General features: G+C 37.2%; 1 protein-coding gene across 1 annotated transcript in view; it reads right to left on the bottom strand.

The window, feature by feature from the left end:
• fbxl17 (F-box and leucine-rich repeat protein 17) overlaps window positions 1-26,188 on the bottom strand; it is a 235,021-nt gene that overhangs the window by 130,793 nt on the left and 78,040 nt on the right. Inside the window, exon 8 of the mRNA XM_044110586.1 lies at window positions 19,496-19,626. Coding sequence (XP_043966521.1) covers window positions 19,496-19,626 — 131 coding nt within the window. The remainder of the gene's footprint in view (window positions 1-19,495; window positions 19,627-26,188) is intronic.

Raw genomic sequence — 26,188 nt, 5'->3', positions numbered from 1 at the left:
TTTCATGCTCAAAGATGGAGGCCACAGTTCTGATTTGAAGCCAATTTAATTTAGGGTTAAGTCATTCGTTTGTGGACCTGCGCCTGCTTGAACGTGACAGATCAAGGTTAGGTGCCAACCAGCAAATCGCCACGGGCCACACCAGAGAGTACCCACAGCCACATCAACAGATTATGCACCAAGGCTTAATCTGAAACTGATCAACTTGACGGCTGCACAGGAGGAAGCAACAGCTTGAGTTTGTTAACACTTTAAATTGTTGGAAGTGGGAGACGATGACGACTCCCCCGGTTTCAGCTCAAACCAGACACATTTGTCAAACTCTGGACACAGGGTGATCTTTTCATTAAGGGAATATCTGTGCCCTGACATTTACAACACCCGTTAAAATGAAGATGTATTACATATTTCACAAGGTGGCAAAGAAAGCATCCATCTCTCTGCCTCACCATCTCTCCCCCTCTCTCTCCCATCTCTTCTGCTCATGAAGTGTTGTACAGTTAGTGGCATATTAATTTAAAGTGCACTGCATTAGCCTATCCTGGATGAATATGCTAATGAACAATTTTGAGGCTTGATGAAGTATTTTTATGAGAGGCTGTAAAAGTATTTTTGGGAAATTCACTGTCAGGTTCAATTGCTTAAAGTGACTAGCCTCACAGAACCATATTTCACTTCGCTATAATAAAGGAGAAGCAGAGAAGGGCTGATGTAAAAACTGAGCAAGATTTAAGTGGCAGGTTTTATGGGCCACAGTTTTGTTAAATTAAGTTATCAGTGACGCTTTTTTTAATCAAACATAAACAAAGTGATTCCAACAGCTCTGTTCTTGAGTTAACAATTGACTTTCGTTCATGTCGGTTTAATGCTGTAAGTGAAAGAATGAGCAACCAAACTCCCAAGTTTGGGGTTTTTAATATTTATATTTATATTTTCAAATTCCAAATCACCTTTTAGGGACTTCTTATAGTAGGTGCTTTTGAATGCATTTTTCTAATGTGTATTTTATGATTATGCAGTAACTTTATACTGCACCATTACCTGCAGTAAAAATGCAAAGTAAATAGTTAATGAATATTAAAAAAGAAATGATTCCCAATTGACTTACGGATGGCTACAACACACTTAGAATAGTTTAATAAACTCAAGCATATAGTCAGACTTGTTCAGGGAAAAATTTCGACCAGTCCTGAAGATGTGATTATCAGAGAGGAGAGTAGAGGTCCATCTAAACAGATTACTATGTAATAAAAAAAGGAACTGTGTGTATTTATGTTAATTTTACCAACTAGAGCTTGCAGCAGATAAAAATAAAAAATTACAGCAGAGCAAAAATAGATTTTTACTTCAGAAAAGTTCTGTCCAGTTTTATGGTCTACCCATTCAGGGGGAAAAACTGCTGGCCTTCCATTATCCACAGACTAATTTTAATGGAAAGTTTAGTGGAAGGACAAAGTACGACAGAGACAGTCTTCTGTTCTGCAAAGCTCAATCAAGCTTTGCAGAACCAAAGCTCAATCAAGAGGTTCAGAGAGATTCAGAAGGTATGGAGTGTGGATGAAGTCGGTGCTTCCAGAGGAAGATTAGAGCTGTGTGAATTTCTTAGAGTGCTGGTCTTGGTCTGCTGTGTTTTTCCTTGCCCAAAGTGAACATTTTAGAGCACTCTGTTTCCCTCTACTAAAAAAAAAAAAAAACCTACATTAAAGGATGAAAATGGGGGTATAAAATGATAATTACAAAGGATGGATGGTAGTTTAAGATAAGGTAAAAGAAAACACCTCTTATCTGAACTAAATGAAGAATTAAGATGATTTTCAATTAAATGCAATTTGAATAATTTTGTAGAATATTATTAAGGTTTCTAATTTGGGGTTTGCTTTTGGTTTGTTGTGTTTAGGTGCTTATATTTAAAACAGTATTTACTAGCAAGTCCTTTTAAGTCTCATATGCTGTAATGTTATTTTCCTCAAAATAAACAAGTCCAATTTGCCCGTTCTGAGCTGCCAAGATCAAATGAGCTCTGGTAAAATACAGGGAACTGTGTGGGTGTTTTGTTTATGATGCAGGTCAAACAATAAAAAAGACCTGAAGAAGTGGAGGTGGAGTAACCAATCAATATGCATTTAAAGTATTTACAAGTTTATGACACAACAAAACACAGCACAGGTATCACAGACAGGTTTTACAACTGTCTATAAAAAATATAAAACGGTTAGGACAGAAAAAGCAGACAGAGCACAAAGAAGATACAAAACGATGTTGATAACACCAAGCTTTAGTATGAAAACTGCTGTTTCTTCTGTACATTTCTATAATCATCATGCATGGCTATTGTCTTTGATTAGTTATACTTTGCTTGATCCAGAACATAACCTTAAATATCAGTGGGTAATACGACCATGAAACCCCTGAGTCGTACGTTCTTGGAATATTTTTGCTGACAGTTAATGACTGTAATGGTGCTGGTAAACAGTGTATGGCTTTATAAAACGTATTGCTTCCTCCCTGTCAATTCTCAAGAGTGTGACTAATTTGGTCACAAATGTATCCTAATTTCTTAAAAGTGTACAAAAAATGATCTGAGGTCTCACCAGTGCAAAACGGTCATTTGAGGAAAACAATAAAGAAGTCAGCCGTCTGTGGTTCAACAGCAGACAACAATCAGGGCCACATCCTGATCTAAACCAATCAGAGAAGGTGAAGGGCAGGGATCAACCTCTGATTGGCTGTGGTCCAACTGTTCATGTTCGTGTTACACTAAGTGCCATGGTTACATAAAATTCATTTGAAGCTTCATTTCCTGAAATGAGTAAGAAAATATTGAATTCTTTCGTGATATATAGTTTTAGCTGAAATTATAAATTAGCATCCAATCAGATAAACATGGTAAAACATATAGGAAATGTTTCAATCGAACAATGATTCTCAGCGCACTAACAGTCCTATCAGATTCAGGTGAAGGCTATGACATTTCCAAATTAGTTGTTTTGGAGGATTTGATGCCTGTGGTAAATGTACAAACTTAAAACATAATATATTTGAAACTGTTACACATTTCTTGCTGTGGAGGAGCAAAGCCAGAGCTCAACTGAATCAACTGGGTTTTCTCAGAAAATATTTTATAATTTGACTTAATAAACTGACCTTGCGTTATAAAGAATGCCTGGAATGTATGTTTTTTGCTATTACTTTAATTAAACAGGAATGCATTATTTATGTTCATGAATTGGATTCATTTTTCTTACAATGTGCATTGACAATACGTTTGTAGCAAATTGCCACAATATAAAACTGAATGAAATTAAATGGGTAAAAACATCAGTAAACCAATTTCAACATAGCAGTTCATTAACAAAAACAGGAAAGTCCAAAGTTTACAATATGAATAGTTACGTCTTGACATCTACTGATATCTTTAAGAAATGCTTGAAAATAAGATTTTTGTCACATTCACAAACACAGCAGACTTTTTTTAACAAAAGAGTGAATACTTGATTTCATATAATACTCGTTGCTCATTGGATTTGCTAAACCGGTAATGTGGCAGAAGCCTTAAGATGAGAAGCTCTGCACAGAGCAAGCTCCTTTGTCATGTCTTCCTCCTGACACAAGGAACCATAACATCTTCCAATTAAACAGAGGAGCCAATGATAAATGAGTAAGGACAAAGATGGGTCGACGAGACTAGAAAGCACTGAGAAAGTGGAGATTTTAAGACTCATCCTGTGCCCATTTTTAACGCACCCTCCCCTCCATGCCGTCAGCACTTATTCCTCTATGAAAGGCTCTGATCGAAGGGAGATTTGCATGATTGCATTTTCCATACCTTGCATTAATAGTGCAGTAGGGATGAATAGCTAATGGCCTATCACATTTAAGTAGCCGTTTCGAATAGCCATCATATTACAGCTCCCTCAATTTACAAATGAAACAGCTCTTTCTCTCTCGCTGTCTCTCTGAATCATCTTCTCCAAATAGACACCTAGTCCAGTCAGGTTTTCGAAATATCTTCAAATCTAAAATTTGGGTTAATATTCGAGTATGATGCTGCACTCTAACCTGGTAAAATATCATCAAAAGTAAATTACACAGTTTTTATTAACATGGAAAATGTCCCGGCAGATTACAATAATATATTAGTTTAAATATTTGTGTAAACTGTCTGTTTTATCAGTAATTTTAAGTGCTTAGATTAAGGACATTAAAACATTGGCTCTTCATTTATTTTATAAGAAAAACATGCAGCCAATAAGGCTGTAAAGCAACCCTAAACTTTATTTAATGATGGTTTATCCAGACAGAAATCGAGTTGATGGCCTCAGGCATTAAATATCAATAATGGAGCCTCACTTCCTGTTCCTGAGGGAACAGTTTGAATCCTTACACCAAAACAAAACCAACTCCAGATTTTTCTGGAAGATTTATTTTCTCTTTACTACAATTTAAACAACAAACATGTACAACTGCAACAGGCTGCAGGGTTTTATAAATAAATGATAAGGTAAATCTATTTTATTTATTTATTTTCATTTTTTCAGCATATATTATTAACTGTAATGGGAATCAAACTGGTATTAGCTTATGCCAATTCTCAAACAATTTAAAAATCTTAATGAGTTCAGGGACCTTTTAGGGCAGAGCTTCAGAAAGCATTATAAGTGAATCCCTACTTTATTCATTAGCATCCTGGACTTTTTTCTGATAAATATAGTAAAAATAAATAACTCATGACTGGATTTATAGAAAATAATAAGTACGAAGAAAGGCAAAATGGTTTAAGGCTACAGAATGAATATATATAATGTTAAAGGGGCTCAGAAAACTTTTTTTTTTTTAACTGTTATTAGGATTATTTTCACTGTCAGAAAGGCTGGATGGGTCCTTCGAGGAAGAATCCAATTTAGAAAATTTAACTGCCTATGCAAGAGTCAAAGACCAAATGCACTTTGTGCTTTTTGCTTTACTGTACTATTATATTTGTACATGTGTGTGCTTGTGTGTGGGTGTATCTGCGGAGGTGCGCATGCGTATGTGTGTGTGTGTGAGTGCGTGTGTGTGTGTGTGTGCGTGGGTGCGTGTGTCTCAGCAAATGCTTGAATTGTTTTCCCATTTTGCTAACCATGGGGCACGAAACCTCATACCGCAAGGTCACAAAGACTACAGTCTATTCATATTTTTACTCTCTTCGGGTTATGGCAAGCTCCTGCTCTAACCCCTTCACACCACCACAACCCTTTTTACTGCCTCCCACTAGACAACAGTTTCCGTAATCATCTGACTCCGCTGCCAACAGATTTCCCACCAGACTTTACAACCTTATTGAAGATTAAGACGATCGGAAAGGGAGATACTCCCAATATACACACGTTACCAAAGGGCTGCAGCTTCACATTGAAATACACTTACAAAATTCTTGCTTATAGCGGCTTGACTATATGAAATTTTTTTTATTATTGGCTGGCTTATTGGTGCTCTGACAAGACCTTGGAGCAAAGAGCAGTTCAGGCAGTCACAGCCTGGACAAAAGGAAAGATGACGTCAAGGTGGTAAGGAAGGAGCGAGGAAAGGACAAATCGATTGAGGCAAGGAATTGTGGACCCAGTAAATGGAGGAGGATGAATGAGGAGAGGGAAGAAAACAAGTGAAAAAAAAAAAAAAAAGAATGTAAGTCAAAGGGTGAGAATGTATAAGCCAGAGCAAATAGTTATTACCAGTCTCTGAAGGGTGGCGGCGTGAGCTGAATAGACTGGGACTTGAAAACCACTGTTGCTGACGGAGATAGGGGACTGCTTCACAGCCTTGCAATCTGACAAAGGCTTAGTACATAATGGAAGCAGACCTCCGACAGCAAAAAGAAAAGAGAAAACACACATACGCAGGAGCTTCAGCACACTTTAAGAGCTGAACATCAGATAAGTCAAAATCCTCTTCAAATCCAACAAAGTAAATGTTTAAAAGTCGAAGGTGTTTATCACTTATAGATTGTAAAATGTGAGCTTTAATGTGAGACGCTCAACACTCCTACCGACCCCAGAATATTAAAGGAGATGACAGCAGCCTCATTTGTCTGCTGCCTGACAGTTCAAACAAAAACTGGTTTTATGCTGAAGTTATGATCAGACCTCTCTGAAAGGTTGAAAAAACCGAAAAAGTTGATTGAAAACTTACTGGAACTTCAACAACAAATGGCTCTTACTGAATCATCTTTTTGAGTACAGACCTCTCTATAAAGGACGACCTCAGACTGCCGATATTAGCCACTCAACAAAACAAAAATATAATTTCAGCAAAAAAAAAAAGGTCTTCAGCAAAGACTTCATGAAGGTACACTGTCTGCTTTGGATTTCTTGTTTACCTCACTGACACAAGGGGCTCAACTGAAATGAGAAAAAGTTTCCAGGAAAAAGGAGTTCCTGAACTTGCGTTCTGGAAACCTGAAAGCCCGTATTTCTTTAACAAATAATTAAACTTTTCTCATTAAAAAGGGACATTTGCCTCTCAGTAAACAATGCAGCAAGATATTGAGTTCAAGATCTCGTTGAAAGACTAGTTAAAAGCAGAATGTATTACCCACCATAATTATCAGCACTTCTTGTACGGTAAATAATAAACATAGCCATTATGCTGGTAGCATAATGTCCCACTGCATAAATTAAATAGGCTGTCAAAAAGAGGAACATTTTACATGAAGAATTCACTGTAACTTCGTAAATAAAAAATGTCACAACTGCTGGCAAAACACTCAAATCTCCATTTGGCAACAGGAGCGCACCTACAGGAGAATCTTCTCCTATAACATTTGATAAAGAACTTTTTGACCATTTCTCTTTGCATATCACTGTAGATCAGGCGTTTCCAAAGTGCAGCCCATGGCTCATTTGCAGCAATTGTGAAGATTTTGTGCAACATCAACTGCAACTCAATATTGATCAAATTTGACCTGCTGGAACAGGATGTTGGTGCAAAAAACCAAAAAAGATACGTTTCACAAAACTAATTTTTCCTTTCAAAATATCCAGTTTTCTGTGGCTGTGAGTAAATTCAACTGAATGATTTTGGCCCAGGAGGCAAAACGTTTGGACATCACTGCTCCAGATCATCCAAAGTCCTTTTATTCTCTTCAGGTTACCCCATGGGTTTTATACAAGATTTAAGGTTGGAGACTAATGGCAAAAAACTGGTTTTGTGTCTGGTGAAGCATTTCAGTTTATATGTTCTAGTATTAAACAACTAAATTTAAGGTACATTTACTTAAGAGTATTTTGGGGGGTCAACACATTTGGAAGGTGCCACAGGTGAGAAAAAGATAAATTAATACACTATTTGTCCCAAAAAGCATCTACTATAAACCAGGTGAGCAACAGAAGCAAGTAATAACTCCAATTTACTTTATTATTAAAGTCCCACCACAGAGCACTGCTTAAAATACCAATTTAAAAAAGCAAATCAGCCACACAGTAGAAAGCTTCACCCCTAGAGACATATATCCCACCAAACAAATCAGAGCAAACACTGAGTCCCCTTCATTTATTTAGTATGCTGTGATACCCTCACTTTCTTTTCTTATTTGGTAGAAAATGCCTTTCTTCTGTTTCTCCAAGTGTTAAAAAACCTTTAGTAATTTTCTTAATCTAAGCCCGATTTCGAACATTTGCATAAAAATGTTCACTTCGGAGACTTCCGGAACAGAACGCTCCCTTTAATACGCAATTACTCTCCTGAATAGCAGCGGCTAATTACAAAGGTGTCAGACAAACAGGTAGCAGAGCAGAGGGAGGCCTCTGACACAATGGTCGAGGTGCCGGTCCGTCACATGGGACGGTGCGGCTCAATGGAAAGCAGTAAATTCATTACGGCAGGCTTCATTACACCCTGCTCCTTGGGCCCTGAGTCGTGTTCTCCCCTTTGCTCTCATTTGTGGGGCGGGCGGATGTGCTGTGGGTAAGAAGGAGGCAGATCACACAAATCAGAGCAACATGGTGAGTGGGGGCAACGCTCGGGGAGGGAAGACAAGGAGGGAAGTGGGGACAGGAAGGAAAGAGGGGAAGCACAGCTACGCAAGAAAAGAAAAGAGGATTATTATAGAAAGAGGTAGTGAGGGGGAACAAGGCCATGAGGACATGTGCTCATTTGATGATAAAGAAATAAGCATATAATAGAATATGCCTTTTGTTTTATTCAAAAAGACACACACACACACATACCTACACACAAAAAAAAAAAAAGAAAAGAAAATTACAGTTCTGGTCCTCAAATAGAGGCTAAACGCCAGCTCTCCAGCAGGGTGCAAGAAGGGCAGCCAAGCCCAGTGGCCTCTTTACCATTTAGATCATACTGGCCGTTTTCTGACCCCACAGTATGGATTACCATAACAAGCCAGAGCCCCTGCTGTGTGCCACCTGTAAGCCAAACATATTCACAAAACAAAGTCGGACACAGCAATCTGGACCAGAAAAACAGAAACGCTTCCACAAACCCGAAGCCAATTTGGCTTGCTAAAAAAGGAGAATTACTCAAACACTGAACTTTTTACATCTGCATAACTGTGTCAGACTCAATTTAATATCCCATTTGCACCATTTTGTGCCCAATTTAACGAAGCGTTTCTTAGGAGGACAATTAAATGCACAATGAACAAAAACTCTTAAGGAAGGAAGGTAAAGAACTGAGCTCTACAAGTAATTTGTAAAGCTGACAAATTAAATAGAAGAATTTTTCCCTCTCCTTTGAAGAACATTGGAGAGCCTCCATAGAGGTGTTGCCAACTACAGACCACTGCTTTGGTTCCTGGTCGGTAGAGCACTTTATGAGAACATTTCTGCATAATTATATTACATAGCTGGTTATTGTGAGTGACTAGGATCACTGTAAATGACCCAGACACTCAGCTGCTGAGTGAACACACATGCACTGCAACAATGCAGGAGCGTCTCTGGGCAAAGAAGAAGCAGTGGCGCTGCCTGGGCAAGAGCACAAAATAAAACAAAGGGCAAATTTGGATGACAAATATTTAGATAGAATTGCCAACAATGTTTGGGCTTCAGCCAATTCAATTCATGGGTACAAAATTATAAAGGTTCATAAGCAGAGATCTTGCATTAAAAATGAACTATTCAGCTTTTCTTCTGCATCACTGATGCAATTATTTTCCATGTCTGGCAGAGAGTATCGAATAAAACCAATAATCTTAGTGTAGCACTTCAATAATCTGGTTAACATAGATTTTTAGCGGCATTCCTGTATCAGACTAATGACTCATATAAGATGACTTCACGCAGACATTTGGTTCAACAGCTGTAAGATGCCCAGGTTTCCCTAGTAATGAATATTGATGAGTTATAGTGGAATTTGCCAGAAAATATAATATATATATATATATATATATATATATATATATATGTATATATATATATATATATATATATATATATATATAGTGAAAAATCTAAAAAATTTATTTTATTAGGGAGACAGATATATGATTTACACAGTAGAGAGGAAGCAAACAGCCATCTGTTAGCAACAATATCTAAAATATATTTTGCTGTTACTTAAAAGCATCAAATCGGTAATATCTTTGTTCTTATTAGCACATAATACTGCTTAACTGGGAAATCTTTTCTGTACACTGTGGTGTAAAACAAAACAATCTACGGTCATTCATTTCTCAATGCTTGTCAGTAACAGTGTATCTTTATTGAAACCTTTTGATTTACAGAAATACTGGCACGCTAATCACACAACTCACATTCTGAAGAGCGGCCAAGAGAAAATGGCAGATTTTGAGACAAATCTGACTATGTGATTCATAGACCAGAGAAACAAAAAGTCATGGATTCAAGTTTTTAAAAACTTTACTCAACATAAAAAAGTGCAATATGACAAAGAAATACTACATGTACCAAAATGTGTGACATTTCAGATCAGGTTAAAAATAAATTTTTTCTTAATATGTGATTTGCTTCCCTCCTGGAAATATATAGACGGATAAAAGGCTGGATTTGACAAACATTTTTGCAATGTGAGGTTATACTACAATAATAGAAGACAATTTTATGCTAAACACTTTTTCTGAACTAGTATTGACAGTCATTCATGGAACTGATTTGCTATAGCATATTTTACGCCAGGATTTTATTTCAGGGAGTGCAGGCAGAGAAGTGCAACTCGACTTCGGCTCTGTGCCTGAACACAACAGCAGCAGTCTATAAGATCCAGCTGCTTGCCTTCATTGTGTGTCTGTGCCGTGCCACAAACGTTTCTCCGTCTCTGATACTTATCAAGGCACCCAAGTCTGACGCCGCCATTACTCAAAATTAATAACCACGGCAGCATGTTTATCACAGCACACTTTCACAAGCAACCTGCCAGAAACAATCGCCTCCGTCTTTGTGCGCATGATAGAAAAGAAGAATAAACAGAGAGGGTAGCCGAAGTGTTAAAGAGAGGCAGAGCAAAGAGTCTAAAATCTGAAATGAAAGGTGTAACTGAGAAAGAGATGAAGAGTAAATATGCTGCATGCATACAGGTTCATCTGCCGTGCCTAATCACTCTGTCTCCATTAGTCCTCAAGGGTTTTTTTTCCTGGACCTTTTCTTCACATCATGTTTGACAACTGGGCAACACTGGTTCTACTTGTGTATTCACTCTGCTAAGCAGGACTCTGATCTTTGCTGACAGCCAATCTGCTCCAACGCAGCAAGCCCGAGTAAATAAAAGAAAAGCCTGGGTTGCTAATTTACAAATCATACAAATACAGCGAGGAGTCGGAGGCTCAAATTCCCAGCCGGAAGAGAATAAAAGAAAACCTTCTTCTGTGCAGGACGTGTGAAAGTACAGGCAGAGAGAAAAGAAAAGTGACAAGCACAAGAGAAGGCTCCACAGCAGCCGTCCTCAAATCAGGACAGACAGGTGGTAAAGAAACAAGACAAGGACAAATGTCTCATTCAGGCTACGCTGACATTTTCTGTGACATTTTGAGACAAATCTGACAAACCCAAAGAGAAGGAGATAACCTGCAATAGTTTGCGAGAGGAAGTCTGAGTGCAGTACCAAGCTGAGGCTTTGAAATCAGATGTAAACCCTTCAAATAATCTCATGTTTGAGATTTACCACATACATTATATGTTTCAAAAGGATTAGCTGTGCCTTACCAAGGGGAAATATCACTAGCCTTAACCCTAGGCCTTTATCAATTCTCACGAGCAACTATAATCCTGACCTATAACCCTAACTGTAAGCTTTTAGAAGGTGTAACTCATGAAACTAATATTTTTTTTCTTTCCACACACATAATCAGAAAGGGAGTTTGTGGTTTCAGAGCTGTGCCAGAAATTCTGTGGTGTCGAGAACCTGGAGAAATATATTGCAATTATGATTCTTAAAAGGACATTTACATTAGGATGTGACTGTTTCCCTTTTGTAATTTAAATAGACTAAACAGAGGCAGCTCAGGACCAGATGTTGGAACCATCAGTAAGGGTGGTGGAATGCTGCTGAAACTATTCAACCTGAATCTCAAAGGTGGGTGGAAATAATGAAGGGTGGGTGGAATTAATAAACTCTGATTGAACAAATTAGACAGCTTATTAAATGACATAATTTCAAATAGCGGTGGGGGACGTGACAGTTTAAGACTGTAAAACATTGCAACTTGTTGATCTCCCAAAGCAGAGACACAGTGATCTATTTTATTAAAGAAATCCTGCCAGTTGTTATTGTACAGCATTGCTTTGCATCAGTTTTATAGTTCCTTCAGCTGTAAATATGACAATTTCTAATATGTGACAATTAGAGAGTGCTGCTTCTCTAAATGTCGCCAAAAAAGTGCAACAGCAGGCAACCAGTGGGCTTCCTGATCAGATGACCACAAAACCTTAACAGCCACCTGTATTCAGAATGTAGTTTTTTTGATTGTGATGTATATCTCATAAAACATAAATGAGAGTTGGAACATAGACTGTTGAGGTACAAAAGTCAGTGATGTATCTACTTAGGTCAGGAAATAATTATGGACGAATGCACCATCGTAATCTTTTTGATGTCCTGCCAGTTGCCAGATGTCCTTTATACTTTAAGATTTTAAAGTATGAAGCTGAGAATCACAGCTAATGCATTACATTTTCCTGTCTGGAACTAGTCCTTGTTTCTGAGTTTGTACTTCCTACCTTGATTCTTATAAATTTAAGTAAAGGACCCAGCTGACTCACATCTCCTTAATTAAGCAATTGTGCAAAGGTATTTGAAAACTTAACAAGACAAACAGGAAAATCTTTTTGGCTCGGTTCATTCTGCACTGCAAAACACTTGGGGCAGCTCCAGCATTTGTACACATAACCCAAATTTGTCTATCCATCCACCACACTCACTTGTGCCCATCGCACTAAGATAGCTAAACTCTTTGCTTGAAGCAGAGACCGCTTCCCAACTGGGAGGGAGCAGTAAACATATATCCTGTTGAGAACCATCACCATAAACTTAGGGGGAATTATTTTCATCCCGGGCCTTTCACAGTTGGCTGCAAACCACCTCAGCGCATGCTGAAGATCCAGACCTGAAAATGCCAACAAAAATACACTATTTGCAACGATGAGACCCTGGTGTTCCCAAACCAGACACCTTCCTCTTACAACTATGCCTTCAGGTACCGTTAACAACTTTTACAAACAGAATCTAGAACAGGGATTTGCCCCAGCAGAGTCTACCCACAATAATCGAGAATGCAGGCACAGATTTTGCTTGAGTTATAAAAGGACCAGAAAGTTTTACAGAGGATTTCCGGCACCCCGTACTCCTGCGGCAGGAGCCCACAAAATGCCTTTAGAGCAAAGCCTCCTCCCGACCCATAAAAAAAGTAGCCCGACAACCAAACCTTCCCAGGGAGCCTGAGAAGTGTGAACCTCCAATAATGAAACATTCTCAGATCGCCTTAGATCATTAAGTACTTTGAGTCTTGGTTAAGAAATGTCAAGTGTAATTGACACAAGTAGGGGAAAAAATTGTACAAAAAGGATTAATAGATTGACACAGATGTTCTGCTATATTTGTTTCTTTACATGCTAGACCTTAATATTGAGAAATTCTGATATAGAAGATTTAAAATTACCAGAAAATGTGTTATTTTGCTCCTACTACCTTTTGTATTTAGCATAAGTTTGACATGGTAGTAATTTTAATAAAAACAATAAACACATGTGAAACAAATATACTGAAAGTAAATTGGAGCTCTTATTTCATGTCAACTCTATATGCAGATGCAAAACCATGAGTCATTGTTAGAAGTAATCATAGAACGACTTCAACTGTTGGACATAAAGATTATGTCCAACAGTCATATTTTAAGATTGTAATCATAGTATTGACTTCTCTTTTTTGCCCAACCATTTACAGGTAGCAAAACAGAACAAAGAGGGTATTTACAGTCATATTGTTTCTTTGTTAAGGGAGTTAATGGATGCAATATGTAATAAATCAAACATACACTCAAATACTGACTGACAGTAACATCACCATTTCACTTTGGCGTCAATTGAACTCCAATAACTTCAAACAAGAAATGCTTTTTACTGCACTGAAGCTCGTTTAAATATTATACAACATAACATTCGAATGTTGACGTATAAAATGTGATGGTTTGAGCAAAATCATGCAAAAAGAAACAAATGATCATTTGACACATCATTGATCACATATTTATCACATAAGCATCTGATTTGAAGGTTTAACACTTCTGCGGGCATTGTGACAACTGCCAACTGGCTGGAGCAGAGGCTATTTGGAAAGCATTTCCAGTGCAAACACCTGCGAATGTTAAAATGTTTCTGGAAAGGTTTGCTTCTGGGAGAATACTTCCCCAATTATTTCTTCCTTTATAAGCTTCCCCAACTCATGGGGGAGAGCATTTCCGTAATCCTTCATCTTGCTTGATTTCCGTAGGAGGGGACAAAAATGTAAAACAGCCAATTTGAGCGCTGATTTTTGATGCTCGCACAGTAAGTGATGGAGATATGCAGCAAATGTTGGCCTCAAGTAAAATGCAAAGGAGGTAAAATGGATGAATATTGATTTCCCCTTGTCTGAATGAAGCTGGCAGAACAGGGGAAGGGAGGGAGAGGAGTGAGACCGTCTAAGTTTTTGGGAAACACCCAGCCTCCAATAATAGAGGCCTCATAAAATAAAATGACTCACTTAATCCATAAATTTGGTTTCAGGAAATACTGTAAGGCAAACTGACCAAAGCCTGCACACAAACCCACATATAATCAGCGAGAGGATGAACATAAATCTTTCCCCTACTCCTCTCAAACACGTTCAGCTCTAAAATATTTGCTTAAAAATAGTTATTTTGACTTTACTGGACAGTAACAGACCAATCAGCTACATCTGATCAAAATACTTGAAAAGGTTGTACATCAGCAGATAGTTGTGTATTTATTTTAAAGTTACACAATATTTGACAGGTTTTAGAACTACACAGAGTACAGAAAAATGGAAACGAGGGTTTCAAAAAAAAAAAATTTCAAAGAGCTAATTAATGCATATGAGACATAAAAGTCTTTGCTGTATTTCTGAGAGCTGAGGTGTGTTGGAGAGATGAAAGAAGACAGAGGACACAGAAGTGTAAGCAAGAGAGACTGACCCAATGATTAACCAGCCCGATCATGTGTACAAACAAGTTTGATCCACTCGTTCATAATTCGGTTGGACTTTTATTGAGCAAAATCTTATTTAATCTTTAGGAAGATGGTGTTTCAGACTGATTTTGAACTCCAACTGAGGAACAGCTGAACATCCAATCGCCTTCCATCCTCCTCTCGGCAGACAGCACTTGTGTGATCTGCTTGTCTGGTATCTGATCAGGACGAGAGAGACACGACCAAAAGTCCTGACAGAACGTGAAGCAGAAGCCCGAGGTTTTCCATGATGATATTTGAGAAAATGTAATGGTTGTTGCTTGTTGGTTGTTTTATGTTTTTATAATTTAAAACATCCCAAATTGTGTGCTGCCAAAATGTGACTTACCAATAAGCTTAAGTTAAAACAGGATTGCATTAAAGCAGAACCCTGATGGGCTCATCGTGATGGGCTGAAGGAACTGATGAGATACGGTTGATAAAAACAGTCAGTCAAGGATTTACTTGACAGCTAAGAATCACTTCAAGGTGATCCAGATGGTCAACAGAGTTAAAGACAGAGATCATGTCTAACTGAACTAGAGCTCTGGATTCTTCAGTCTGCTGCCATCAAAATGTCACTTAACAGATAAAGCAGGGCGGTTTTAGGGGAATGCAATTTATCTTTAAAAAACCACAGGAAAAAATACAGCTTTTATTTTAAAAAACAGAAGTTGCACAGATATTTTCTAAAAAACCTTTGAGATGATTACTGATTTGCATTTAAATCTGGGAGTTTTTGGCTGATAAAGTTGACTTGGGTTGAGTACACATACGAACATAGACACTGTGTTTGATCAAAGAGTCAAACACAATCTGGGCCTCTTCACTTTCACTACATCCACTTAAGAGTTTTTTAAAGCCTCCCAACTTGTTTAAATCTCAATCTGGATTGGAAGTAATTATAATAGTAATGATTGGATATTGTCACTTTGCACAAGGAAATGTGTGTCTCTAGATAGATGGACACAGTAGGAGAGATTCCAAACACTTCAGGGTTAAGTGGAGAAAACTATTCAACTTTGTTTCGGTGAGTTTCTGAAAAGCCCACACAGGCATTTGGTCTCCCATTACCCTCTGCTCATGAATCGCTCCCCATTTTCTGAACAATATGAGATTTGAAAAACACAATCCCACTTTGGAGTCTCATCATCTCTGGAAGAAGAAAGAGAGAAATAACAACACCATCACTGCCCACCTGCAGAACAGCGCTTCTTCTCTCCCCAAGAAATGACGGTGACCAAAAAAATTGGGCGTCCCACTGCCACCAGCCTACCCGTCGGACTGTGACGATAGGAAGTTGGTGTTTGATCTTTATGTCTCGCTTTCAAATTTTGGGATGCTGCTTTCTGCTATTGTTGAGACAATGGTTCCCCTCAGAGGACACCACATTTATTTATTTATTTACTTACTTTACTGTTTAAATAAAGGGTGAAGGAAAGGGGAAGAAATGGCTGATGTGCTTTACCTCCCACCGAGCTCTATATCTTCAATAGCTTCTAGTTGGGGGACAAATTGGTCTTGGAAATAAGGGGTCATTTTCTCTGCCTGTTTACCTGTTCACAGCACACTGCCATCAGTTTGAAACAGACACAGGCTGACCCAGCTCTACCCTCTGAGAGCTAATGTGAACCAGGGTTGAGTCATTCTCGTCTTTACTGACAACAAGCAAGCAGCTTGAGTGTGTATGTGTGTGTGTCAATTGTGTGTGTGTTGGTTACAAACAGTAATGATCCTGATGAACTCATGACCTTTTAAACTTTGAGGCAAATAAACCAGTTTTGAGTGTCTCGTCATCTCTCTTTGTAAGACACACTGACAGTTTGCACATCACTTAAAGACCTTCAAGGAAATTCCAACCGTGACGTTTTGAACATTTTGGTGAAGTTACATCTGTGTCTTTTTCTGTTCTGTACTTCTCCTGATGTCCATTTGAGACCTTGTCAAAGCCCCTTTTACTGGTTTCAAATAAAGATATTTGAAACCAAATATTGACATAAGCAGCATAAAGGGGGAGGAATCGCTTTTTTTACTTGCCCAACTTTAAACCAGACATACCGTTTCCTGCTTTAGATCATGACAGAATAATTGAGTGGAAGAAGTTTTAACAAAACTTTGTTGAAAGTTAAAGGTTATAGCACATTTCCTTAGTATTCTATGGAATTGCCATTTAAACTGTATCACTTCATATATATGACGAATAGTTCCACAGGCTTTTAACACCATTTTAATGAAATTTTGGCCCATTTCTCCTGACAGAACTGGTGCAACTGAGTCAGGTTTGATGTCTGTCTCATTTTTCAGGTCAGGATACCAACAAGAATGAGATTTGGACTTTATGATAGTTACTTCAAAACAATGACTTTGTTAAAACATTGACCTAAATCTATTGCGTAACTAACTTAACGGTAGTGTCCATTTAGAAGACAGATTTGCATATTAAGTCCTTTAAAATTGATTTAATATTTCCACATAATGTTCTTTTTTTTCCTATGCATGCCATCTGTTTCTTTGACAATTCATCTTTTCTCTGCATTCATTTTAAACACACTACTGATACTGAAAATGTGGATCTTTTTCATTTAGCAACAACGTCCCCACTATGCAATGTTGATACTATATAATTACAGTGTTTTTCTGGGTATAGATTGGTTTCTTTTTTTGTTGTTGCCAAGTGGACTCTTCAGCAACAAATTGTCAGATTCAGGTCAAAAGTTGATTTGTAAAAGTACCTCTTAATTAAATTGTACAAAAAAGTACCATAAAGGCAACCCAGTAATCAGCTACTACCAAATATGGCCTCTACACTGAAAATGTAAGTAAAATGATGTAGAGGAAGGATTAAATTTGCTTTGTCTGATAGATTTTTCAGGTCCTCAATAGTTAGAGGTGGTCTTTAGCATTTTGTTTACTAGTTGTGCTAATTTATCCAGAATACATCATACCCACTGTAAGCTGTTATAGCAGTCAACAGAAACTGCACCAATTAATTTTAAAATAATTTTAAAATCCAGGCTGCACTCCTCTTCTTAATGAGTGCAGTAAATTAAAATTTTAATAAATTAAGGAATGAAAGTGGCGTTGAATAAAATAATTTTGAACACCAATGTGCATTAAAATAAAGCTTAAACAGTAAAAAACTGAAAATACAAACATGTATTTTTTCAGACGTTTTACCAAACTAACTTTTTTTTCCAAATATTTATAATGGACATGTAAGGTTTTGCCATAACCTTCCCACCAAACACTGAATGGACGTTCAATAATACATGAAGGATTTCACGCATGCACACTCATACACACCCGTTGTTACATACTGGGTACATCCAATATTGTGTTCACACTGTGGGGCTAAAATGGGAGTACAGTCAGCAGCTAAGCCTTAGCTGTAAATCGATAGATTAAACAGAAATGTATGAATAAAACACCAGCTAATAAATAAAAAAAGGAGAAGGTTTACTCTTGCTGTCAAGCACGGTGCCGACTCTCTCCCAAAATGAGAGAAGAAACAAAAAACAAGAAAAGAAGGAAGAGGAACAAGCACAAAGTATAACCAGAAAAACAAAGACACAAAATATTATTAGATTTTTAACAAAGTGAGTACAATTTTAGTAGATCCAGAATTTTTAAGCTGCTTCAAGACCATTTTTTTTCTGTGAAAAGTACTGAAAGTTTCCCATGTTGCACATAAAAGTAATAAAACTGAAATATTTGTAAGATTCGCATAGAAATCTCACCCATTGATCATTGTTTGTGAATTTAATCAAACATCAATAGAATTTGTCTGGAAATTTGCACACATTTTATTTGATTAGCTACTGCTCCACCACATGAAAATGTTTTAATATCATACCATATGTTTTACACACATCATGATTTCTTCAAAGTAATGCTTTTTGTATGTCAGTAAGTATTAGATTCTATTATGTGTAGGCTGAATGAGACCATAAGTAATTGACTTTAAATGTGAAAGGAACTGGATTAAACTGGATTATTTTGGATCAAACTCAATGAACTAAACGAATTTAAAAGTAAATAGGTTCATATCTAAATGGATGTGGATTGTTTGTTTAAAATAAATGAGTTAATGGGAAGAGCGGGGCTTAGTGAGCTGAGCTGAACTAAATAAAAGAGTGATAAGTTGAAATTGCATTAAAGAGGATTTCATACAGTTGAAAGCATTTGAAAATAATAGAATAAAGCAAAGGGAGGAAATAATTACTAGCCTATAGTAATTTAAGTGAAATGCATTGATGCTCTGCATGAAAATATTATATTTAACCAGCAAGATTAACTTTTTCTGCCATTGATACTCAAATCAAATAAATATTGTTTTAGCTCTGATCTGTGTGGGTATTAATTTAACTGAACCCAATTAAACTTTATTGAACTAAAACATTTAGAAATGAATAAAATAGGATTGAAAAAAGTGATCTGATTAAAAAAAAAAAAAAAACAATGGAAAAATACTCAGAGGAATTAAAATAAATTAAACTAACTCAAAATTTAGTGGAAATGATTTGTAATAAACTAGTGATTTGAAATAACATGTACTGCACCGAGCTGAACTGCATTAAATTTAATTAAACAGGAACAAACCGAAGAAAAAGCAAATGAATCCAATGGGATGAAATTAAACTGAATCACATTGATCTGATTTGTTCAGGACACAAGAGAACTGAACAGGCTTATAAGAATAGAATGGATTAACGTTATACTGAACAACAAATTAAATTAATCTGAAAGAAATTGAGGCGAACTGACATTGTTGAGTCCGTTGAGTTACACTGCATCATCTGACCCAATAAATGCCCATCACCTACCTGTCATTAATGCTCCAGTTGAGGCACAGGTTTAGGGAGCTGAGCTTCCGACACTTTCTCACCACTTCCATCACCGTCTCATTGTTCAGTTCTGAGATGTGCCGCAGATCCAGGACACTCAGGTTTTGCAGCTATAAGAGATGACACGCAATATTTTATCAGAAAGTATCACAAACCTGTCATCAAAAAGGATCGTTGATTAACATAAACATCGAACCTTAACTAAACAACGGACTTGTCCATCATTACTTTGATAAGCCTTGGAGAAAAAGCATTAGAAGCATGCAACATTTCTGCTGAGCTACATCAGTAGATATGATGTATCTGCAAGAATGAAGTGGATTTTCTTTCTGTGTGTTCTACCACATGCTGCATCAAATACAACAAAACAAATACAGAGCACACACAAACAAGGGAGATAAGAGCTACAAAATTGTTTATCGTTACTGTTTACCATTCTGCACCCGCACGCCTGGTGCAAAGGGTTTGAGCAGAAATGAGCAATCGCTTTTCATCTTCCTTTCATCCCTTCCACTTCCAATAATCCCACTTTCCAATCTGAATACCTTCTAAAAAAAAAAAAAAAAAAAAACAGGTTGAACTTAATCCCCGAGTTAAAATCTCAACCTTTTGGCAAGATGTTCAGCAAGTGTTTCTGCTCACTTAACTATCCAAAGGCTTTTCAAGAGACAGCGCAGGTGTGCAGATTCAGATACAGACTCATAACTATTCAGGAGAAAGCTGCAAACACACAAATACAAGCTTAAACTCTCTTACACACACAGACACACAAGGGGATGCAAGATAAGAGGGGTATGATATTCAAGCAAGACACCAGGGAGGCATAAAGGTAAATGTCATGTCCGAGGCTAAAGAGAAAACAAGCTTACAGTTGGTGTTAAGATCACTGAGCCCTGTTGTTGGCTCCATAGGCATGACATATACCGACCAGCATGAAGACACATGGGGGGGACAAGGACCAAGTCTCACTGTGTGAAGTAAGCACACATGTAAACACTTTTCCCAGCCTTCACTGAGGTTAAAAACAAGCTGCAAACAACCCCGGTAAGTGCGCAAACCGCTGTGCTAAGCTGACGAAAACTATTTCTTAAAAAGCTTGAAAAAAATAAATAAACCTTATTTCTTCTCAGCAGCTTGTTATGAAAGTTGAATCCACACCTCTTGTTATAAAATGTCTGCTCAAGCATGAAATAAACATGAAATACAATTTTTATGCGACACGTCCTCACCTGCACTCTAGTGACAACATGAATAAAATAAACAAAAGGCTTGTATGTGCACAGATTGGTTAAAAAAATCCAGTGGTAAGGGTCAAGGAGAAGCAAAACAGACAACTGCAATAAATAGCAGAAACTGCTTACTAGTTATCAATGAATACACTCAGAGAAACAATGTGGTTTGGACAAAAATGCACCAAAACCACAAATATGGATAAACTGCCTCGTGCCCCTCTGGTCACCACTGAATCCAAGTGTTAAATTATTCATTTTGGGGGCTGAGAAGGATGTACATGCCTGTGTGCTCCACTCGTAATTAATTTTGTTGGGACATAAACATGACTTCACATTCAGACAATGGAAGCTCAGCATCTCTGGAGGAGTGTGGAGGGAACAAAAGGTAAGTTGTAATAATTCTTGCTTGAGGTTTAGTGTAATTACTAAAGATTAAGGTTCTAGCTGTACAAATATTCATAGAAATATTCCCACGAAAACGCAGTTGGAAGATTTTACACACATCCTCACATGCTTCCTGTCTTACAAAGAGTTTTCATGTCCATTCGGTATTTGTGATCGGTTTTTCAAAGCCTCCACATCAAAAGTAGTATTTGTTCACCAAATCTTCAAAACTGCTTATCTCTGCTGAAAAAGAATTTCTACTACAGCCAATAGTCAGTGCTTCATTGATGTGGGAAACCAATGAGAAATCAGGCCAACCTGAGAGAGTTTTCATTGGCTGAGTGTGTAGCTAGGTTGGAGGAAAAAAAAAATAAAATTTTTTGGGAGATGGGGAAGGGAGGAGGTAGGAAGAGAGCACACACCCACAGCTCCAACTTTGTAAATATCCATCTGAGCAAAACCAATGCACGAAAATAAATACCGCAATTTAAGAATGCCTGCCAAAAAGAAAATATGCTGAAAATCCCTGAAAGTAAAAGTTACAAATAGCAGCGTCAGAGCAATTTGACACACTCCCAAAAATATGTCAAGTAAATATACTTGCCGTATTTACTTACTTTTTTTATTAACTTTCAGTTTTCAGAAATTTTACTGCAGACTAAGAATAAATAAGCTCTAACAAAGGGAAAAATAATGTGGAAGAGAAAGCATAAAAATGAGAGAAACTGAGCAAAGATAAATAAAAAAAAAAGTAAAAGAGAGGGAGAGAACAAGTGAGAGAGAAACAAAGTAAGAGAGCGGAGAGGATTTGGGCAGGTTTACTCTGCCCAAATCCTGTACTCTGCCTGTAACCAGGCAGAGTTTGTCTCTTCGTCTCCGAGTTGGCAGCCAGAGCGGGGTCATTATTCAAGCCGTTCATAAAACCAGTGAAACCTGCAAAATCCAGCTGCTCTTGGACCAGCCGCTCTCCTCCTGCCACACAAACACACTCCAAATAATGAGCAAAGTGACTTCCTGAATGCTGGGCAGACATGCTAACATCTGCAGTGTGAAGAAACATCAACTGAAGTGTTAAAACATTAACTTTGTATTTTATGAAATAATCATATATATATATATTTATTATATATATATGTGTGTGTGTGTGTGTGTGTGTGTGTGCGTGTGTGTGTGTGTGTATGCATGTGTGTAGGTGTTATTATTTAAAATTAGACATTTTAATTCAATTTCTGAAAATCTGTAATGTGTCACTAAAAATTAGGAGTTAAATAAATACTATCAAATGCTTCAGTAATTTAAAAAAAATTTATATGCAACCTTTTTATTACTTTATGTACATCTTTACCTGAAATTAGTAAAATCAGTTTTACAAAAAATATATAATTCAGTTAGTTTTTTTGAGGAATTTTTTTAAAATAGAAAAAAATAGCTATATATATATATATATATATATATATATATATATATATATATATATATATATATATATATATTATTGTATATTTATACAAAATAAATAAATAAAGTGATATGGGATTACTGAATCTGAATAAAACCGTCCATCAAAACATTTATTTTTACCATGTTTAACATTTAGATCTGGTTTAAAATGATTATGACAAAAACTATATAATTATTGAAGTACGAGAGAGAAAAAAAAAATCTAACTTCTCAGAATTATAAACCTGGACGTGAATTTTAATAATTAGATAAACACTAAAATTATCTCATTCCATCTATTCTATTCAATGAAAGTCAAACACATCACAGATAAGCCAAAAGACAAATTCCTCACATCTGACAGGGATCAACGGGGAAAAAAAAAAATCTCATCTGAGATACAAGTTTAACTAATGAAAAACACAAGTACCATCTACTTTCATCTACAGACTTATAAGAAATGTACAGGGAGTTTGAATCTTGATTATTTTAATTATCTGCATCTTTCAAAAACAAATAGGAGCCCAAGGTCAAATAATAATAAAAAAAAGAAGAAAAAATAGCTGGCAGTTTCAAAGCCAAGGCGGATTGTAGCATTTGAAAAGGCTTATTTTGAAATTTATTTCACTCAATAAACATAAATCACAGCATGTGCACCTGTTAGTGTTCTGCCATGTAGTCGACTTTTTACTACCTCTGGTATTACTACATATATTTACACGATGCCAAGCAGGAAGTGGACGCCTTACTGGACCCCGTGCAAAGGATATGATGTCACACATTTGAGCATTGGCACAAAATAACATGAGTTCATGGTTGTAACTGTCCATCAGCGTCAATGTCTCCGGCTCACAGGGAGTTACACGGGATTATAAAAGCACAGACAGAGCTAGCATTGTTTTATTCATAAACAGCGAACATGCTGGTTTTGGAAAATATGAGCTGCTGTTTTATTGCTGCAGTAAAAATACGTCCATTTCAAGATTTAGTATGTGAGTTTCGTCAGTACAAAAAAAAAACTGCTTCTCTGGGGTAAGCTTACGAATTGTCAAAGGAGCAACACATGTTTGTATGCTTTTTTTTTTTTAAGTTAAGGAAACCTTTTAGTAAGAGTAAGAGCCTCGAGAGTCATAGACCAGAAAGGATGAGTAGAGACCGGTTTAGAAGATTTAAGAGAGCCAGATAAAAGTTTAGCCACACGCTTTGAAGTGTATTTAAAGTCCTCAGCAAGAAGTCAAAGTCACAAAGTGCCTTTGAGGTGTTTGCTCGGTTGTCCGTATCTGTTGGCGGACAGTGTGAATGAGACAGGATGAGGTGGGGGCAAAACGGAGGGACGAATGGCAGAGGTGATACTGGGTGAGTACAAGTGCGCACTCATGCATGCTCAACCCCCCCTACCAAAAAAAAAAAGAAAAGAAAAATAAAGGGAACATGCAAGACAGTTCAGTCAGAAGGGTAAATGGTGTGTTATGACTGCTCTCCTCTCTGAAATCATACCAAAAAAAAAACACGCAAAAGCTTGAGAAGACACAACTAAAACGGTATTGAACATGTCAATGTTTTCCACAAGGAAATATATTTCTAATGAGGCCGTTACAATGAAATTTAAACCAGATGCCGGCAACAACCCAAGAAATGTACCCATACAAAGAAATCAAAACAAATCAGATCATAAATGTAGTTGTGTGCAATAAAGTTGAATAACACAAGGAAAAAGTATTAAACACATGAAGAGAAGCAGCTGCATCTTTAATCCAACCATCTGTGTTAGGAAGGCGATCCTGCCCTCTATCAGTGTATATTTAATACGAGCTGGTTTAGCTCTAACCGGTAGATTACTTTGTAGCCAAAGTATTGAACAAGAAGCACATTATTAAAGAGTAACAGAATGGTGCCTTCTCAAGATCCTAACCGTGTTATTAAAAAACATAATGATGGTTTAGACAATGAAATACTGGGAGAATATAGTCCAGCCACATGAGAACAGAACAGTCATCTTTGAGTGTCTTTGTATACGATAAAATTGATTATTTATTTATTTATTTATTTATTTATTTATTTTTTTTAAAGCAAACGAAATCCCAAACACACAGAGAGGGAAACTCAATAATTGGTTTTAAAATAAAGCTGTGAATGACATGTCAATGGAGCCACTTGAAATATACTTTCCAAGATAGACAATGACATGTTCCATGCTCAATGTCACTTCTGCAAAAAGGAATCTAAAGCAAGATTGGGCAATACAACAAAATGTAAAATGCAATAATGTGAAAGCAGACTAGTGCATGTGTGTGTGTGTGCGCTCATACATATATGGGTAGCACCTCTGTCTGTCTATTCCATGCCCATCTACTGTCTACCCTTTATTTTTCCCATTTCTATTCCTCTTTTCTTTTTGTAATCTCCTTCAGTCGCTAATCCTGCATGTGCCGGTCTCGATAACAAACTCGGTGGTGAGAAAAGGCTCAAGGTGATAGAGAGAGATGGTGTTTTTTTTTTTCTTTTTCAACGCACTGAGTCAAACGTCCACATAAGACACGGAGGAACCACCGCAACAGCGCAGGATGACAGTCACGGCACACTGACACTAGTTGGGCCAGTAATGAGACATGATATCCCCACCCTCCAGAGGTCAAAAAACCTCTCTGTCTCTGTCTGTCTCTGGGTTAAAAGTCTTACAGCCAAATGAATTATTCTTCAATTATTGTTGCATGAGACACACATCATCCTTAGGCTCTCCTCTCCTCATTATATTCATAAATCCCCCAATCTCCTCCATACAGCAGTCAAGAAAATTATTATTACAATTGAGACTCATTTGGCGACCTCCACAACCCCATTACCTTTCTTTCTTCAAATCCCCTCTGTCGCCTCCTCTCCCTGTCGCCCCCACTCCAGCACTTCTGAGACACAACATGCGTGTCCCCATACATTCGTACGCGGGGTAAGATGTGAGCACAAACATACACACAGCACACATATTTCTTGGTTGGTGTTTGGGGTTATCAGTTTGACACAGGGCACTGTGATTATGTATTTTTTGTGCTTCATTCAGGGGGTTGAGGAGATAAGAGACCAGCAGACTGCGGCAAAGCCAGACACCGATTTCCCAACGTGGGGCGGGAGCAGAAGAGAGGCGTTAGTAAAGGTGGCAACTTCACCGTTCATGGCAAAAAAAACAGAAAACACCCGCTAAGCTTCTTTCACATTTTGTCAACCACCAGCTTTTAATGTACTGCAATTTTATTTGACAAAGTAATGGATATTTGTGAAGTAGATTATTTTGATATATAAATATATATTTAGATTTTTTTATTTTTTCATCTAAAAATTGCAGCCTTCTCCAATATCATCACACACTGCATGGTTTCCTAATATTAAACAGTCCTACTGGGTAAAATTCATCCTTCTTGATCCAATACTTTATAAAACCAGCTGGATACGGTGGTAAACATTAGTAAACAGAATTTTACTTTACTTTGTGGAATTCTAACAGATAGATATGCTTTCATTACCCTTAATAACACCAACAATAATGTTGGTGTTATTACCCTATATAACACCAACTGAATTGGTCGTATGTTCAATTCAGTTCAGTAATGCTTTTATAAAGTGA

The sequence above is a fragment of the Gambusia affinis genome, linkage group LG03, assembly GCF_019740435.1.
Source record: "Gambusia affinis linkage group LG03, SWU_Gaff_1.0, whole genome shotgun sequence".
NCBI lineage: Eukaryota > Metazoa > Chordata > Actinopteri > Cyprinodontiformes > Poeciliidae > Gambusia > Gambusia affinis.
The sequence above is the reverse complement of the archived record's forward strand: the minus strand, read 5'-3'. Positions and strand labels throughout refer to the sequence as shown.